General features: G+C 44.6%; 1 protein-coding gene across 1 annotated transcript in view; it reads right to left on the reverse strand.

Moving 5' to 3' along the window:
- FAT3 (FAT atypical cadherin 3) overlaps window positions 1-20173 on the reverse strand; it is a 471657-nt gene that overhangs the window by 59786 nt on the left and 391698 nt on the right. The window contains exons 13-16 of the mRNA XM_045020047.1: window positions 7632-8021; window positions 4747-4961; window positions 2941-3078; window positions 716-859 (exon numbers count right to left, since the gene is read on the reverse strand). Coding sequence (XP_044875982.1) covers window positions 716-859; window positions 2941-3078; window positions 4747-4961; window positions 7632-8021 — 887 coding nt within the window. The remainder of the gene's footprint in view (window positions 1-715; window positions 860-2940; window positions 3079-4746; window positions 4962-7631; window positions 8022-20173) is intronic.

Raw genomic sequence — 20173 nt, forward strand, 5'->3', positions numbered from 1 at the left:
CACTGAAATGGATAACATGGGGTTGCCAGAGATTTAGATCCTCTCCAAACTCTTCCCGCAAAAAGAGCTCTGACCCTGTAAAGGGAGAAGTGCTAGAGACTCCATGAAGTCCACTAGTGACTTTGCAATTGCTCTTGATTTTATGGGGAAGGCACTGAAATACCACAGTGATTGGGGGCAGTATAAAACTCTAAGATAGATAGATAGATCCATCTTCACAGTACCAGGCGAGGAATACACTAATCAAGAGGGCAGAAACTCTTTTCAGAGGAGTATGGGAAATGGAAATTCCAGAACTTCTTTCATTTTCTTCTCTCCTCCTCTCAAAGCCTCATGCCCTTCCGATCAATGAGAGCTTGAACCCTTTGTTTACAATTTGAGCTTATTCATTGTCTAGCTGTGGGACAGACGGGAAAGACAAGAGAGCCGAAGATGGCAGCTGGAACCACTTCATTTGCAGAAGAAGAATAAAAAACATTTCTTAGACAAGGGGAAAGTTTCTGGACCAGCTGGGATAAATGGTAAATCTGTGGCAGATTCTGAGGAATCTCAGTAAACACAGAGTCCTGTCAAACAGTTAAGAAAAACATGCTTATCCTTTGCTTGAAAGGAGACAATTTGATATACCTTGGGCTGATCAAAAGTAACTTAATGGTAACCAAATGCTTTCATGTTTAAAGGTCAGATCAGTTTTTGATGTGCAGGATAAACTTACTTGAATTACAGCTGTATAGTTGGCCGGTGTAAATACAGGGCTATTATCGTTCACATCAGAAATGTCTATGTTGACCGTTACAGATGATGACAAAGGAGGGATGCCACTGTCTCTTGCCTGAATAACTAGTGAATATCCAGACACCTGCAAAAAGGTGAAAACATTAAATCAATGTGAAAGGGGTCCTAAATTTCAGAAATCATTCCTTCCATCCTGTGTGCACGTATCACATTCTGTGGAAAGCTGTCTGGCCTCATTACTTGTCTTGCCCTTTGTATAACATTTCCCTGTTTAGTGCTTCAGTGTGTCCCAAACTCTGTTTTATAAGGCTATCAATAATCTGAATGGCTTCACCATATTAAAATAACTGTACCAGACAATGCATACTGTAGATAATGGTACATTTCGAAAACAAACTGCTTGGTGCCTTGCATATAATATGCAAAATCAGCCATTACAACTTTAACTTACAAGCAAGCAACTCAATACTTTGAGTTTCCTAGGTGTCAATTGCAAAGTTTTGGTCAGGTTCCAATCAAACCAGGATTTTAGGAATGGGTTCCAAGACATTTTTGTACGTGATTTCTGAGAACATGTCTCACTATCTATCTAACATGAAACCTTTCTAACATGGCATTTGCAAAGTACCAAGGTAAAGTTCATAGAGAGGTGGCCTAAATGATTTGAAAAACACTTTCAGTGGCAAGTAACACCAGTGCCTCTGTAGCCCCTGGCTTGGATAGGTAGCTTGCAGCTGGATATCATCTACCTGCCACTAAAGAGACAGATTTTTCTGGGTACTTATTAGAAACAGCCACACAATCCATGTCATTAGGAGAGCAGTTGTCTTTAAGCTTTTGGGACACGTCTTTACTTCAGACTATAGCACAAACCACAGGGCGCCTGCAGCACTATGTTTAAAACATCACAACAGCACCTGGGGAATGACTTTTCTTATTTCCCTCTCTCCTATGACAGGCTTTGGCTGATTCAGAGTTGGTTGTTGTCTTGGGACTTTTACGAATAATATTTTTTCTGTTTTTTGTCTTTCTGTGCTCTCTGTCACTCACCTTGGATTTAAGGACTTGACCTGTCTGTATGTTTACCCCTTTGAAATGAGTATTGTTTCTCCTTCCAAAAGTTTAGCCTATGCATTTTTTTTGTACATGAATGAGGAAGCCCTACATTGATGTCCTAGAGTATATGCTATATTCTACGTATTTCAGAGCTGGGCTTGCTGTATTGTCTCTGAAGAACATCAGAGACAATGGGCCAAATTCACTACTGATGTAAGCAGGTGCCACTCTGCTCACATTATGTAATTGCCCCTGTTTATACCAGTGGTGAATTTAGCCCTACATACATGTTTACATAAAGCACACACGTGTGTGTCCTTTGCAGCTATACTAAACACAAACATTAAATTAAAGCAAATTAAGAAATTAAGGCTGTCCTGTTAAAAATATATAGCACCTATCTAGCCTATAGACCACAGTGCAGCAAAGAACAAACAGATGCACTGACCTCATGAGTTCTGTGTCCTTAGCACCACTAGTGTTACCTGCATTGTTTGGGCAAAGAGACAGGGATTTCCCTATGTGTTGTAAGATTGCTGAAGTCATGTAAATTTCTCCTATGCTCACACTAACACTAGGCAAACCATCTTTGTTTGTCAAATGCTGTTATTTGAGAGGCGGGTGAAATGGTGATAAGTTGTCTTGGGTGAACGTTGTACTGGGGTAAACAAAGCAATGGGATCTCTCAAATATGACTACCTCTCTAGTAGCTTGGCCACTTCACAACATAACCTTGCTAATGATATGTTACACACATTGCCAATTCAAAGTTGAGGTCTTGGCTCTGTGCCTGGTGTTACTGTCCAGAATGCGTTACAATCACCGTTGTGTATGTGTATGATAGAAACAGGGTGGCAGCTCATTAACACCACAGCTTTCTGCATTGTCACAGGTTTGTTTTCTTTAATCTGATCTTATGCCAGTGGAGAGGGGAGCATTTCAAGCTCAGTTTACTTGTAGAAAGGACTGGGGTGAAAAGAGTGAATTGGGCAATATCAGAAATAGATGATAGAATATTTTTAGTGCCAATTGCAGACTACATAAATGACAAGCCTGCAGTCATGCAGAAAGCCCGCAGCACAGCTGAAGTAAATATACATATGCAATTTCTAGTAAGTTTAGAAGAAAGCCCAGCACGTGTTATCTTACCCTTTCTCTGTCCAATCTCTTTTTAACCTTTATAAGTCCCAAAACAGGATCAACTGAAAATTCATTGTCCCGATCACCATTCACTATGGAAAAATGAATCTGGCCATTGGTAGGACTATCCTGGTCTTCTGCTATCAACTTTTTGAGAAAAGAATAAAATTAACTATACAGATTAAGAAATATTTCTGTGGTACAATAAGAAATCAAAACCCCAAAGGAATAACTTTACATTCCGTCAGGTTAGTAGATATAACTTACTGGACAGTGCATATTTGTCTAAAAGTTCTCTCATCATGAATTTGGAATGGGAAGATTATTTGCAAGGGGCAAGCCCGTGTGTGTGTTATACAAGTCATATGAAACAAGTACTGAGCCTTTCATATCACTGCATACGATCATACATTTTGTTTAGGCCACATAGAATTATAGGGTTAGAAGGGACTGCAAGGATCATTTTGTCTAACTCCCTGCCAACATAGAATAGAAAATCATAGAATCATAGGGCTGGAAGGGACCTCAAGAGGTCATCTAGTCCAGTCCCCTGCACTCAAGGCAGGACTAAGACCATCCCTGACAGGTGTTCGTCCAACCTGCTCTTAAAAATCCCCAATGATGGAGATTCCACAACCTCCCTAGGCAATTTATTCCAGTGCTTGTGATCCACGATGACCCCCAGATCCCTTTCCGCAGTACTCCTTCCTAGGCAGTCATTTCTCATTTTGTATGTGTGCAACTGTTTGTTCCTTTCTAAGTGGAGTACTTTGCATTTGTCTTTATTGAATTTCATCCTATTTACTTCTGACCATTTCTCCAGTTTGTCCAGATCATTTTGAATTTTAATCCTATACTCCAAAGCAGTTGCAACCACTCCCAGCTTGGTGTCTTTATAAGTGTAATCAGTAATTTGTGAACTTTATAAGTGTAAACTTATAAACTGCAAACTTTGTAAGCCTACTCTCTATGCCATTATCCAAATCATTGCTGAAGATATTGAACAGAACCGGACCCAGAACCGATCCCTGTGGGACCCCACTCATTATGCCCTTCCAGCATGACTATGAACCACTGATAACTACGTGCAGGATTTGTTAAGTCTAAACCATCCAAGACAGATGGCTATCCACATTTTAGAGAGAAGTTATTTTAGAAAATTTGTTGACGCTCTCGAGTGGGATTTTCAAAAGCGCTAGGTGACTTTTAATGGCAGCTGGATGTCTAACTCCCTTAGGAGCCTTTGAAAATCTCAGCCTTAAAATCTTTTAATGCTACTCGTTTACCCAGCCTTTCCCTACTAAAGCCAGCTGTCTCAGATACAGTAGAAGTTGTGATTTTGAGGTATCCTATGTTGCATGCCAGCAGGGCTAGATTAAAACACTTTTTATTTCATTGGAAAGCCATAAATTCTGCCTCTCCAAAGAAAAACATTATGTGTTTCTAGCTCTCATGAGCCGCAAGACATCAGACATCACCTGTCACGGGTCCAGGGCAAAATTATGCCTAGGGCGGAGTGCTAAATTGAGAGGAAAAAAGAAAACATTTAATCTTCGGGGGGGGTTTTTGGGAGGGGGGGTGTAAATGGCAGCTGCTTTGAAAGTTGATTGGCGGTTTGGAACATTAAAAGTAGTTCTAGAAGAGACAGAATACCGGACGGACGGCAGGTGAGGTGGTCAAAGGTGCAGTGGCTATTATAGTTTATCATCTGCCCAGACACAGAATAATCATTTATTATATGCTTATGCAAACACAATTATTTATCGCAACACCTTGTATTGACTTTCTGTCTGAAATCATATATATTATACTCACCATAATCACGGAATCACCAACTGAAGCATCTTCACTGATGACTGCACTGTAGGCCTCTTGATTAAATTTTGGTGCATTGTCATTCACATCTGTTACATTTATGTTCACTGTAGTAACAGCACTTAGGGCTGGCGTACCTCCATCTTTTGCTTCCACTCTTAGGTAAAAATCCTTACACATTTCATAGTCCAGGGCTTCAATTACAGAAATGGATCCTTTGAAAGAAGAGAAGGAATGTTAACGGATCTAAAGAAGCAAACTCTGTGAACAGTAATATTATCAGCATAGTTATAGCCAAAAAATTACCAGTATATAATAGAATACATTATTTAACACCATCGCAAAATATAGGGCCGGCTCCAGGGGTTTTGCCGCCCCAAGCAGCCAAAAAAAAAAAAAAAGCCGTGATCGCGATCTGCGGCAATTCAGCGGAGGTCCTTCGCTCCGAGCGGGAGTGAGGGACCCTCCGCCGAATTGCCGCCGAATACCTGAAAGTGCCGCCCCGCTCCGGAGTTGCCGCCCCAAGCACCTGCTTGATAAGTTGGTGCCTGGAGCCGGCCCTGGCAAAATACCACATGATGCTACTGAAACGATAATGCCAGCAAATCCGAGGAAAACGTACAATTAGACATCCGCATTTCTTCTTGTATAAATTAAAGAAAGATATAATAACTTGAGCTTATATATCACTTCTCAGGATAGGACCTTCTAGTGGTTCGGAGTGATTAATGGCTCCACTAAAGGTAGCTTTTATTACACCAGTGCCATAGGTGGGTAAATGGAGAAAGCGCAGTTTAATGACTTGCCCAGGCTCACAGGGAGTCAGTGGCAGAACTGGAAATAGAATCCAGAAATCTTGATTCACAGCTCAATGTTCTGAATCCAATAAACATTCTGGCCAAAAATTTCAAACCTACATAGCTAAAGACACCTAAATCTATCTTTAGGAGCCTAAATACGAGAGGTCTGATTTTTCCATAGCATTTAGTATCCACTACTCCAGCTGAAGTGGGAGCTGTTGGGTGATCAACAGCTTTGAAAATCAGGTTATCTTTGTTTAGGTGCCTAAATATGGACTTAGGAACCTAACTTTAGGCAACCAGGTTTAACAATGTTGACCTCTGTCTCACAACACTGCAGGAGCAGAATTTTTCTTTATCCAATGATTTGAATACATTTTCATCTTATTAACTTAATGTACCAATGCTACCCTGAGGACATAAGCACTTTAAATAAAAATCATTAGCCAGAGGCTTTTTTGCACTGAGTAAAATGCATTGAGGGAGGTACATTGGGCACTAAGGGGAAGGGCTGAGTAGCAACGCCAGCCAGATGAGCATCACTCCCTCTTCGGCATGACTTGCTGAGAGTAGGAGCGCTGAAGAGATCCTGTGGAGAAGCCTGCACTTGCTAACAGGAACTTCCAATTGATAAATGGCATGACTGAGGGGGATTATTTTTCAAGCCTTGATCAGGCATGTTACGTCAGTACATGGCTATCTGGAATTTCAGCTCCTGCATCAAAACTGGTAATAATGAAGCTGTCACACATTAATGAATAATAAATGCTATTTTCTTCTTGTGTGATTACACTTCACCTCTTTTATTGGCTTCATTGTCAAATGAACATTTAACAATATTTAAGAATTTCTTTCCATGGTGCTTATGTATAAATTCACCTACTCCTTGCTGAAATATTGTGGGATGAGGGAATCCTGACTGGGAGAGGTATAGAAAGATGACAGCTCACTGCTGTTACTTAATGGGGATAACGAATAGATCCCAACCAGGAAACTGAAACAGCAGTAGCCTTTTGGAATACCCAGTGTTTCTAGGTATTTCTATGAAAAAGCCAAGCAAGCTGTTTAAAAACTCGTTGCATACAGGGCCGGCTCTAGACCTCAGCATGGCAAGCACGCGCGTGGGGCGGCCCTTTCCCGGGGGGGTGGCAGGCTGGGCCGCCGGACCTGCCGCAGTCATGCCTGCGGGAGGTCCACCGGAGCCCCGGGACGACCGGACCTGCCGCAGGCATGACTGCGGAGGGGGCGCTCGTCCCGCGGCTCCAGTGGACCTCCCGCAGGCATGACTGTGGACGGTTCGGTGGTCCCGCGGCTCGGCTGGACCTCCCGCAGGCACGCCTGCGGCAGCTCAAGCAGAGCCGCCGGACCTGCGAACCGTCCGCAGCTGCGGGAGGTCCAGCCGAGCCGCGCGACCAGCGGACCCTCGGCAGTCATGCCCGCGGGAGGTTCGCTGCTCCCCCGGCTCCGGGGCGCCTCCCGCGCATGACTGCTTGGGGTGGCCAAAAAGGTAGAGCCGCCCCTGGTTGCATATAATAAAAACATAAAGGGTTTAAGCCTACTTTCACAATGCTGTAAATCAGGAGCAACCTCACTGAAGTCAGCGCAGTTCTACAGGGTTATAAATGTAAGGCCAGAGACAAGCCCTTAGTGCTCTGTCCATTGATCAATCTTCTCCCAGTCTGCTGAGCATCAGCAGCGAGTCACATTTGGATAGCACAGCAGGTTAGACCTTAAGGGCAGGATCGCAGAGCCTTTGACCACACTGGCGAGCACTTGAGGTGCTCCACTGTGCGTAAGTGTTCATGACTGTAAGGGCTGCCTAGTTGGGCCCCAAGAACTAGTTTCTGCTATCTGTACTCAGAGCCTATAACATCCTAGGCCACTGATTCATGGAGTAAGGTACTATCCGCCTGTGACTGAATCTGGCCCTAAATCATACCACTCTTTTTCATGTGGAACTTGTCTAAAACTAATTCCACAATGAGAGGATCTATAGAGCTGTCTTTGGAACTTATTGAGTTCTATAGGTTTTCCCAAAGCACTATGAGTTAGAGAGACTCTTTTCGTGAGTGTTCTACTACAAACCCGTCTTTGAGTTGATCCTGAATTTCCCTTTCTCGTTTCCAGACCTGATGAGGTAGGTAATCTCTGCATTGGTACCAATGTCTTTGCTTGTTGCAAAAACAGCCAGTATTTTGGTGCCAGGTGAGGTATCTTCAGGCACTGTAACAAGGTAGTCTCTTCTCTCAAACACAGGAGGGTTGTCATTAATATCCAGCACTGTAATGGTAACTGTGGCAAATGAAGACAGGGATAACACAAGGCTCTGGTCTGATGCTTTTACGCTGATGTTATAGGAAGGCTGCAGCTCTCTATCAAGTGGATGCTCCAAAATAATGATCCCTGATGACCTATCCACAGAGAAGTAACCATCTGCGGAGTCTGCTAGGGAATAGACCACCTTTCTGTTCACACCTGAAAGAGAAGCAAAGATGAAAAAAAAAAATGCTTGAAAGCAAAACAGTTGCAACCTTGGTGCTCATTTCCCTAGCACACCATGGGATGTGGTGGTAGTGGAGTCGAGTGGCCTTTCTTATACCAAAAATCCCTGGTGAGCAATCTGTGCAATCCTTTACACCTCGCCATAGGGTGTTGATTCAAAAAGCATGGTAATCCTTCAGCAAAACCAACAGGCAATGCAGTCTAGAAGCAAGGCCCAAAACTGAGAACCAGTGACTACTGAGATCTAACCCATGACTCTGTGGCCTTGAACAAGTAAATAACATTTCCATCTCATTTTCTCCATTTGAATAATGGCGATATTAATATTCACTGACTTCACTGCGGTTTGAGAGATTAACTAGCTAATATTTGTAGCAAACCTTGAAATGTAAAGTGATGAGGAGAAAAACAAAGTTGTCATACTGCTGTGATAAATGTTTAGGGTCCAGTTCTTACTGAGGTCACTCCAACATGAGTTTTGCCTGAGTAAGGATGGGCCCTTATGTTGGGCATAGAAGAATTCCCACAAATGACAACAGCAGCAGTTGTGCATCTATTTCCCCTTTTATTCCATGTTGTTATTACAATATTCCAGTAGCGACTACTTAAATCAAGACCAGGGCCTCTGCTTTTCTGCTATGTATTGTAAAGACCTTGAGAGAGACAGCTGCTGCCTGAAGAGTTCATAATCTAAATAGATAAGAGACAGACAGAATATGCTGAAAATGCATTGCCTCAGAGCACATCTTGGAGAAATAGCAATGTACATATGGAAAAACAAATACACCAGAACCCCTTATCTTATCTAACTGGGAACAGGGCCGATCAGATTATTAAAAATTTGGATAATCTAGAGAATGGGGAAGTGTGAGGCTGCTTCCCCATCTAGTGGCCACAGGAGAGATCGCCTGCTTCTGGATCTGTGCATGGCGGTTGTTCGGTTAATACAAAGCGCTGGATAACAGCGGTTCGGATAAATTGGGTTCTAGTGTATACATCAGGTGGCAAACTACATTCTTTCACTACCAACGTTGACTTCATTCCATTGCGCACACAGTATGAAAGTTAAAAATGTGTGTTGAGGAACAAAACATTGTGTCTATAGGTTGAAATTTGTCAGATGGGATAGTTGCACCACCCAGTCCCAGCAACAGTATGGACATTTTAGAAAGGAAAGTCTTTTTTCGGGTTGAGAACAGTAATGGAATTGGGCAATGTGGTCTTTTATTTTTCAGATCCCAGTTATAGTTCCAGAAAGGCTTGGCTTACTTGGCTTATAGTAACTGGAATTCTTTGAGATGTGTGGTCCTTATGGATATTCACATGTGTGTGCACATGTGCTCTTTGCACCTGGGACCACAACTTCTTCAATAACCTGGTCCACGCCTGCGCCCTGCCCCTCCTTGTGCTCCTAGCTGAGGACATAAGGGTGGCACAGATTGACCACCTCTCCAGTTCCAACTCTACCATGAATCAGAAGATGACACAAACAGAGGGAAAGTAGAGCAGGCCATGATTATCCATAGGGACTATGCATCTCGAAGAAATCCAGTTATTATAAGTTAAGTAACCTCCTTTCTTCTTCAAGTGTGGGTCTCTATGGGTATTCACTGTGCGTGGCTCCCAAGCAGTGTTCGTTGAGGAGGAGGGTATGCTGTGCCGCCAAGCCAAGTGATGCATCCACAGCAGAAGCTTGGACCAGTGCATAATGCCTGGTAAAAGTTTGTATGGAACTCCAAGCAGCTACTCTGCATATCTCCAAGGAGGGAGAGGTTCCCGTATTGATGCCACTTGGACTCTTGCATAATGGTCCCTGAGAGGCTTTCATAAAATTATGGGAAAGAATGATGGAGGAGAAAATCTACCTAGAGAGCCTTTGGGAGGAAACAGCCTTCTTCATTCTTTCAGTAATAGCAACAAAGAATTTAGGGGTGCTGTTCTGTGCAGGTAGAAGGGTAAAGCCCTGCACACATCCAGGGAATGGAGTATTGTCTTCTCCATGCTTTGGTGAGGCTTAGGGCAAAACACTGGAAGGTGAACAGTCTGGTTAAGATGGAACTCAGAAGGCACTTTAGAGGTGAACATAGGATGTAGCCACAACAAAACCTTCTCCTTGTGGAAAACTGTACAAGTCAGATCTACCTTAAGGGCTCTGAGATTTCCAACCCTTCTAGCAGAATTAATCATTGTTAAGAAGGTCACTTATACAGGTGCAGGAGAGGATGGAAGGCTAAAGATTCAAACGGTGGTCTCTTGTGAGCAGAAAAGACAAGGTTCAGGTCAAGCTGGATGTCCTGAGTGACAGAAGATATTCCAGTATGAGGGGGAGTCTGATCACTGGTTACCTGCTGGCACCAAAGAAAGAATTGTTTCCATTTAGCAGAGTAACGTATCTGCATAAAAGGTCTCCAGCTGTAACTGAGGAACTCGTAGAGAGCAGGCTCTCTCTATGTTGGTTGTCTATCCATCCAAAACTCATGCTGCCAGATGTAGGGATGCTGGGCTGGGATGGTTCATCCTGGCCATGTTCTGGGACAGCAGGCCCAGGAATGGTTGTAGGTAAATGAATGGCGTGAGGCTAGGTACAGTGTGGTAGTGAACAAGATTTGCCTCAGCCACTAAGGCACTATCAGGATCACTGTTGTTCCATCAAGTTTTTCTTCTTGAGTATGCAAGGAAGCAGAGGGGTGGGAGGGAAAGTGTACATCAGTGCTTCTGACCACTTCCCCAGGAAGGCGTCCCCTCTGGAGCTGAGGCCATGGGCAGCCCAAGAGCAGTATCTGTTTTTGTTGTACTAGGTTACAAAGGGATCCCAAGATCCCCAGACTGTTTGAAGGTGGGGGAAGTAAATGCCTGTTGAAGCTGTCTGTGAGGGAATTTATCACCCTAGGATGTGTTGGGTGATTCTGTGCCTGTTGCACCAGTTCCAGAGCTGGACTGTCTCTCTGCAGAGTGTGAAGGATCTTGCTTCTCCCTGCTTGTTTATGTAGTACAAGGTGGTCATGTTGTCTGCTCTGACTTGGACGTGTGTGGACCAAACGGTAGGTATAAATGACTTGCTCGTCTTGTGAACTGCCCAAAGCTCTAACAGGTTGATATTAGTCTGGATTCCTGTGGGGATCAGGAATCATGGATTGTCTGGCCGTCAAGATGCACTACCATCCCAGTAGGGAAGCATCCGTTGTGAGCGTCTTTGTACGGAGCATGGGAACATACTGTGTCTCTGCTCTGCCATCAGGTGAATGATGTCAACATGTCCTGAGAAAGAGAGACCTTCTTGTCCAAGGGACCCCTGTTTGGGGCACAGACTGTAACCACATTTGAAGAGATAATAGGTGCAGACATACAAATGGAGAGATATAGGTGCACTCCACCAAGTGACCTAACAAGACCAAGGACTGGACTGGAGTCTGAGATGAAGCTGGTTGATGAGATCCCTAGTAGTGGGGAGTTGGTCTTGAGGCAGAGTAGGGCCTTGATGTGACTGAGTTTAGGCCCATCTCAGTGAAATCTATGGTTTGTGTGAGCGTCAATGTGTCTAAATTGACTTAAGAGTCTGAGGGAAAGAAAGAGCTGGAGTGAGGTGGTGGCAGTTGCTTGTACCTCTTGGCATGATTGACCCATGAGCAGCCAATTGTGCACGCAGGGAAATATTGGTCTTTTCTATCTGTGAAAGTATGTGGCCAAGACCGCAAGTACTTTTGTGAATACTCTTGGGGCTGTCAGGAGGCCAAAGGGGTGCATCTTGTACAAAAAGTGCTCTTGGACCACTGTGAACTTGGCGGGGATGTGAGCTTCCCAGAGGCAATACAGGCAAGTCTTATGCAAGTTGCTCATCAAAACCCGGGGGCAGGCATGTCAAGGCTTCAAGCCTGGAATTTTGGGCATAAAGATGCCTGAAACGGTGGTGGAATTGATGGCAGGAACCCCCCCTCCCCAATTTCAGCTCACTAACAATCACTACAAGCCACACTAATTAACTATCCAAACTAAAAGTCCTATCTACAATAGTTACAAATTTGATGAAGCAAATCACCCAAGAGCAGAAATTGACACAGAAACAGAGGTTACATCCCAGACAATGAGTGGTAGAAAAGGACTTGGAGAGGCAGTCAGTTGGCACCATCCTTTGCTCTCAGTTGGGCTTACAACGGGGGGGCAGGATGGAGGCGTGGACCAGTGGGCACTGCTATTAAAGAATTTCTGGTCCTGGGCACACTTGTGCACTCACAATGATATCCTTAGGGAATAGCACTCAAAGATTGCATAGATGTGTATGCTAAAGTTGTCTGCAGTAATGAGGCCTGAAGTGAAGGTACCATACAGTTACACTTCAGTGGGATAGCTATTTCAAACCTTTGTAAAAGTGAATGCTGAAAAAACCCCACACAAGTTTCCTGGTTGCTGGTTTATTTTATGGCCAGGTTCTGGGAACTGCAACCAGAGATTATTATTAAACCACAAAGATCCATTAAGTTGTAGATTCCCCATTCTCAGCCTCTATCAGTTGAGTATTTGTTGCCCTTATTGTCTGAGAACTTTACAAGCCTGACATTAATTGAACACGCAAGAGCTTTACAGCTTCTGCTTTACAGCAGTAGAAAAGCATTGTAAAAATGACTGATCAAAAGCCACACAAATCACATTTGTTTTCTGCTTGACATAGTAGGAGTACAGTATTCACACCAGGGGGAGCTGAGGGACTCTCTTTTCTCCAGCCATGCTTACATAAAAGCAACAACAAGAACAAAAAAAAAAGATGCTATTTAAATTACATTAGGATTAGCTGGCTCTCCAGAGAATAATGAAGTCCTTGATACACCTATGGTGAGTTTTAAACATTCAAATGTAATTAAAAATAGACATATAATTGCCAGTATTCGAATTCATTGTTATTTGTGTTACAGTAGCACCTAGATGCACCGCCTGAAATCAGAGCCCTATTATGCAAGACACAGTAGAAAAACAGTCCTTGCCCCATCTAAACAGACAAATGGTGGAAGAAAGGAAGTATTATCTGCATTTTACAAATGGGGAACTGAGGTCAGCACAGAAAGACAGAGAGCCACTTGCTCAAGGTCACACAGGATGCCTGTGCTGAACCTGGAATTGAACCTAGATCCCCTAAGTCCCAGTCCAGTGCCTTATGCCCAACATACATGGCTTAGACCATGGGTAGGCAATCTATGGCACGCGTGCCGAAGGCAGCATGCGAGCTGATTTTTAGTGGCACTCACACTGCCCGGGTCCTGGCCATTGGTCCGGGGGGCTCTGCGTTTTAATTTAATTTTAAATGCAGCTTCTTAAACATTTTTAAAACTTTATTTACTTTACATACAACAACAGTTTAGTTACATATTATAGACTTATAGAAAGAGACCTTCTAAAAGTGTTAAAATGTATGACTGGCACGCAAAACCTTAGAGTGAATAAATGAAGACTCGGCACAGCACTTCTGAAAGGTTGCCGACCCCTGGCTTAGACTGTAAGCTCCCTGGGGCAGGGACTGTCTTTTTGTTCTGTGTATGTATAGCGCCTAGACAGGGTCCTGGTCTTCGGCACTATGGTAATACAAATAAATAAATACATATATAACAACAACAACTAGATGAACACAAAAAACAATTCCCTGTACAGTAAGGTTCTAACACCCTGTGATCACCTGGGAACCAAGTTTTTAAGAGGACAGAAATAAGGAGGTCACTGAAAGCACAGGGAAAATGAGCTCGTACTTATGAAAAAAGGCTAGAGAGATGAGTCTTAGGGGTTTTCTAAATGTGGCCAATCGTAGGCAAACCCCTGGAAGTAGCAGATTACAGAGGCAATGGCCTCTGTAGTTCCAGCTCACTAAGTGACCCAGATAAGAACAGGTTCTGTGATGGGTGAGAGACAGAGAGGTGGCCCCTAGAGTAGCCGGGCCAGAAGGCACTTAGGAGTTTGCTGACTGTAACCAATACCTTGAACGAAACCAGGCAATTTGCAGGCAGCTATCTCAGAATATGAAGCCCAGATAGAATATACCCTTGTTCTCCCATCCTACTCAGGAGGTGGACAGCCTGGTTCTGCAGCACTTGCTGAAATTTCTGAGTGGCCTTTGTGACTCGCTCCAGCCTAGAAGCATTGTGCAAGGCATGGATGGAAAAGGGCATTTGTGGCCACTGTTGCTATTTGAGAGTCTATAGAGGCAGACACCCTGGGTTCTCATGGCACTGACTAATGGTGTCTGCATCACTGCTCTGCTGTATAAGACTATCATGTCCTATCCAGGGGTGAAAGTAAGTTAGGACATTTACCGGTATGGACTGGGGGGGGGACCCTCCGGCCCACGGAAGGGGCGGGGCCTTGGGTGGAAGGAGTGGGGCTGGGGGTCAGCATCCCCCAACCAGCCCTTTCAGGCTGCCTGGCTAGCGGCAGCAGCATCCGGAGCTGTTTTAAAGCGCCGGCCCCAGGGCAACTGCTCCCTTTGCCCTCCCCCCCAGCCCATCAGAGGCTGCGGGGGAGGGGAGGCCAATGGGGCAGGGACATTAAAGCACTGCAGGGCCCTTTGCCGCGGCAGCACTTTAACGTTCCTGCACCCCCCACTGACCGGGGGTGAGGGCCCACAGGAACGTTAAAGCGCTGCCAGGGCAAAGGACCGTCCTTAAAGCGCTGCCATGGCAGCGCTTTAATGTCCCTGTCCCTTTTGCCTCCCCTGTCGGCGGCTCTGACGGTATGGACCCTACGGGCAGGGCTGCTGACAGGGGAGGCAAAAGGGGCAGGGACATTAAAGTGTTGCCGCAGCAGCGCTTTAATATGGGCTGGGTATGGGCCGGTGCGGGTTCTTACCGGTATGGAGTACCGGCTCGTACCGGCTCACTTTCACCCCGGTCCTATCAGAGACCTGTCTGTGTTGCATGAGAAGATGCTGCAGAACTGCTGTATGTGGAAACAAGACCAGGACCAGATAGGTAGTCACTCCTCGTGAAGACAACCAGGCTATCAGGATGCTATTATGAGCCAGCGGAATCCAACTGGGACACTGATGGATACTGTTCCTTGGTGGGTCTCAGCCTACATGTACAAGCAGAACAAAAGGAGCCTGCAAGCAGTGCACCTGCAACCTTTCTGCCTCATCCCTCTATGGATCCAGATCTTGATGCTTGAGTATGTGGGGAAAATACACTGAAAGAGCAGCTGCTGCACAAACAGAAAAGAAAACATGGAACATGAAGAAAGTTTCATAAAGTGCAACAGAGGCTGACTCCATCCTTGAAGTTGAAATTGATGGCTCACAGGCAGGGTCCATTCAAGGTGTTGAGATAAATGGGCCTGGTAGATTATGAGATCCAGCTATCTGGCAGGAGGAAGGAAACTAAGGTCTTAATTTTCTCAAGCCATGGATTACCTGGGAAACACTCTTGACAGACACTCACCCGGTGAGCCCAGAACTACGGCCGGAGGCAGCTGCTTGCCCAGAACCTGGACCTCTACTGTTAAGTGAGGCCCTTTCACTGGATCAGAAGATCTAATTGGTGCAAATGATCTCAGACTTTGCTAAGGTGTTCTCCTCAAGTCTGGAGAGAACATACACAATACAATATCATCTGGAAACAGCACCAGGGCAACCGGTTAGGGAGAATCCCCGACCCTTACTGAAAAGGATAGGGGACACAGTAAGAAAAGAGGTGAAGGCCATATTGGAAATGGGATATTGAGGAGTCTCAGAGCAACTGCAGGGCCTGTATATTCCTGGTCCCTAAAGCGGATGACACAGTCCAATTTTGCATAGACTTTTAGAAGGACAATGCCGTTGTAAAATGCAATGCCTACCCAACCCCAAGGGTGGAGGAGCTGTTAGAGCAATTGGGCCCGGCACAATACCTCAGTCCCCTTGACTTTATAAAGGGCAAACTCCCCTGTCTCCATCCTTCCAGGAGACGCCTGTATAATCAATCCCCTTTGGCCATTTCCATTTTAAAACTACGCTGTTTGGGTTGCAAGGATTGTCAGCAACTTTCCAGCATCTTATGAACCAAATACTCAGACCCCACCAGCAGTAGGCCGTGGCTTACCTTGACAACACTGTCATCTATACCTATATGTGGGAAGATTTCTTACAGCACCTAAGGGCAGTACTGACTTTCCTACAGGAGGCCAGCCACACAGCTAACCTGGCAAAGTGTATGTTGGCCACAACAGAAGTAATTTATTTAGGGTATTGGATAGGTGGAGGCCGTGTGAAACCTGTGTTAGACAAAGTCTTTGTGCGTTAAAATCATATCCCGTGTCATGGACTAGGAGACAAATACGCTGCTTCTTGGGCCTGGTGGGACTCTATTGCCAGTTCATCTGCAATTTTGCACTCCAGTTTAGCTCCCTTGCTAAAAGGCAAAAAGACACCAAGAACATCCAGTGGGAGGACTGGTCCGATGAAGCTTTTAATACCTTGAAGACACTTCTAAGCCAGGTGCCGGTCCTCATGAACCCTCACTTCACCCAGGAGTTTATTCTCTATACAGATGCTTCGAATGTCAGCCCAGGAATGGTGCTCTCCCAGGACCCAATCCTATATGTAAGCAGGAAGTTGTTCCCCCGGGGAAAGACGCTCTGGCTATCCAGTGGGCTGTAGACTCACTCAGGTATTACCGCCTGGGTAGGTCCCTTTTCCTTAGTCACTGACCATGTGCCCTTGCAGTGGCTACACTCCATGAAGGGTTCGAACACCCATATTATAAACTGGTATCTAGCCCTCTAATCTTCCAGCTTCTGGGAGCAGCAATGCGCAGGGAAAGAGCATACAAATGTGGATTTTTTTTTCCAGGCTGACAGGGACTGGCCTGACACTTGAGCAAGAAACCTCTGTGGTCTTGGAAGGGTTGTGGGAGATGGGACACGACCCTATCGTGATGATATAAAGGTGTTCATGCACTCAGGCAGCGCTAGTTAGGCACACCAGCAGAACGTGTTCCACCTGAAGAAGGGGAGCTTAAAAAGGTGACGCTCGCCACAGGAAAAGAGGGAAGTTTACCCTGGAGGAGAGGCAGTTAGGGACTCCCAGTTCGCTCCAGCAGCAAGGGAAGTGGCTAGCCTTCCCTTTACACTCCTGCCTCGTGTGGGGCAAGATGGACATACAAGCCTGATACGGGCAAGAGGCCTCGTAAGGCTGCTCCTAGCCAATGATCTGTGGAGGCACCAGGGGAGCAGTGCCAGCATTTGAGGTAACTAGACTCAAAAAGGACCCCGGGAATGAACTGAATTCCTGCTGGGAACAGTGAGATTGCCCAGGCATGTGGCGACCCCGTGGCAAGAAACTGAAAGAGACAACGGCTGAGCCCAGGCTGAGGGGAGGACATTCAACTGAAGTCAGTGGAGTTACTTCAAGGATTGACCCGGACCAAGTTCAGTGAGGAGTGAGGATTATCAAATAATGCCCTGAGCAAGTTTCTGTTTGGACATGACATCCATCAAAATTAAGCTATCCCAATAATAGTGGGGGATTTCAATTATCCCCATATTGACTGGGAACATTTCACTTCGGGGCGAAATGCAGAGATAAAATTTCTCGATACTTTAAATGACTGCTTCATGGAGCAGCTGGCACGGGAACCCACAAGGGGAGAGGCGACTCTAGATTTAATCCTGAGTGGAGCGCAGGAGCTGGTCCAAGAGGTAACTATAGCAGGACCGCTTGGAAATAGTGACCATAATACAATAGCATTCAACATCCCTGTGGTGGGAAGAACATCTCAACTGCCCAACACTGTGGCCTTTAATTTCAAAAGGGGGAACTATACAAAAATGAGGGGGTTAGTTAGACAAAAGTTAAAAGGTACAGTGACTAAAGTGAAATCCCTGCAAGTTGCGTGGGCCCTTTTTAAAGACACCATAATAGAGGTCCAACTTCAATGTATACCCCAAATTAAGAAAAACAGTAAAAGAACTAAAAAAGAGCCACCGTGGCTTAACAACCATGTAAAAGAAGCAGTGAGAGATAAAAAGACTTCCTTTAAAAAGTGGAAGTCAAATCCTAGTGAGGCAAATAGAAAGGAGCACAAACACTGCCAACTTAAGTGCAAGAGTGTAATAAGAAAAGCCAAAGAGGAGTTTGAAGAACGGCTAGCCAAAAACTCCAAAGGTAATAACAAAATGTTTTTTAAGTACATCAGAAGCAGGAAGCCTGCTAAACAACCAGTGGGGCCCCTTGATGATCAAAATTCAAAAGGAGCGCTTAAAGATGATAAAGTCATTGCGGAGAAACTAAATGGATTCTTTGCTTCAGTCTTCACGGCTGAGGATGTTAGGGAGATTCCCAAACCTGAGCTGGCTTTTGTAGGTGACAAATCTGAGGAACTGTCACAGATTGAAGTATCACTAGAGGAGGTTTTGGAATTAATTGATAAACTCAACATTAACAAGTCACCGGGACCAGATGGCATTCACCCAAGAGTTCTGAAAGAACTCAAATGTGAAGTTGCGGAACTATTAACTAAGGTTTGTAACCTGTCCTTTAAATCGGCTTCGGTACCCAATGACTGGAAGTTAGCTAATGTAACGCCAATATTTAAAAAGGGCTCTAGGGGTGATCCCGGCAATTACAGACCGGTAAGTCTAACGTCGGTACCGGGCAAATTAGTTGAAACAATAGTAAAGAATAAAATTGTCAGACACATAGAAAAACATAAACTCTTGAGCAATAGTCAACTTGGTTTCTGTAAAGGGAAATCGTGTCTTACTAATCTATTAGAGTTCTTTGAAGGGGTCAACAAACATGTGGACAAGGGGGATCCGGTGGACATAGTGTACTTAGATTTCCAGAAAGCCTTTGACAAGGTCCCTCACCAAAGGCTCTTGCGTAAATTAAGCTGCCATGGGATAAAAGGAAAGGTCCTTTCATGGATTGAGAACTGGTTGAAGGACAGGGAACAAAGGGTAGGAATTAATGGTAAATTCTCAGAATGGAGAGGGGTAACTAGTGGTGTTCCCCAAGGGTCAGTCCTAGGACCAATCCTATTCAATTTATTCATAAATGATCTGGAGAAAGGGGTAAACAGTGAGGTGGCAAAGTTTGCAGATGATACTAAACTACTCAAGATAGTTAAGACCAAAGCAGATTGTGAAGAACTTCAAAAAGATCTCACAAAACTAAGTGATTGGGCAACAAAATGGCAAATGAAATTTAATGTGGATAAATGTAAAGTAATGCACATTGGAAAAAATAACCCCAACTATACATACAACATGATGGGGGCTAATTTAGCTACAGCGAGTCAGGAAAAAGATCTTGGAGTTATCGTGGATAGTTCTCTGAAGATGTCCACACAGTGTGCAGAGGCGGTCAAAAAAGCAAACAGGATGTTAGGAATCATTAAAAAGGGGATAGAGAATAAGACTGAGAATATATTATTGCCCTTATATAAATCCATGGTACGCCCACATCTCGAATACTGTGTACAGGTGTGGTCTCCTCACCTCAAAAAAGATATTCTAGCACTAGAAAAGGTTCAGAAAAGAGCAACTAAAATGATTAGGGGTTTAGAGATGGTCCCATATGAGGAAAGATTAAAGAGGCTAGGACTCTTCAGTTTGGAAAAGAGAAGACTAAGGGGGGGACATGATAGAGGTATATAAAATCATGAGTGATGTTGAGAAAGTGGATAAGGAAAAGTTATTTACTTATTCCCATAATACAAGAACTAGGGGTCACCAAATGAAATTAATAGGCAGCAGGTTTAAAACAAATAAAAGGAAGTTCTTCTTTACGCAGCGCACAGTCAACTTGTGGAACTCCTTACCTGAGGAGGTTGTGAAGGCTAGGACTATAACAATGTTTAAAAGGGGACTGGATAAATTCATGGTGGCTAAGTCCATAAATGGCTATTAGCCAGGATGGGTAAGAATGGTGTCCCTAGCCTCTGTTCGTCAGAGGATGGAGATGAATGGCAGGAGAGAGATCACTTGATCATTGCCTGTTAGGTTCACTCCCTCAGGGGCACCTGGCATTGGCCACTGTCGGTAGACAGATACTGGGCTAGATGGACCTTTGGTCTGACCCGGTACGGCCTTTCTTATGTTCTTATGTTCTTATCTACTTTTCTGCAGCTGACAATGCCTGCTGATGACACCACATAACCATTTTCTTTTTAAAT

This window comes from Mauremys mutica, chromosome 1 (genome assembly GCF_020497125.1).
Source record: "Mauremys mutica isolate MM-2020 ecotype Southern chromosome 1, ASM2049712v1, whole genome shotgun sequence".
Taxonomy (NCBI): domain Eukaryota; kingdom Metazoa; phylum Chordata; order Testudines; family Geoemydidae; genus Mauremys; species Mauremys mutica.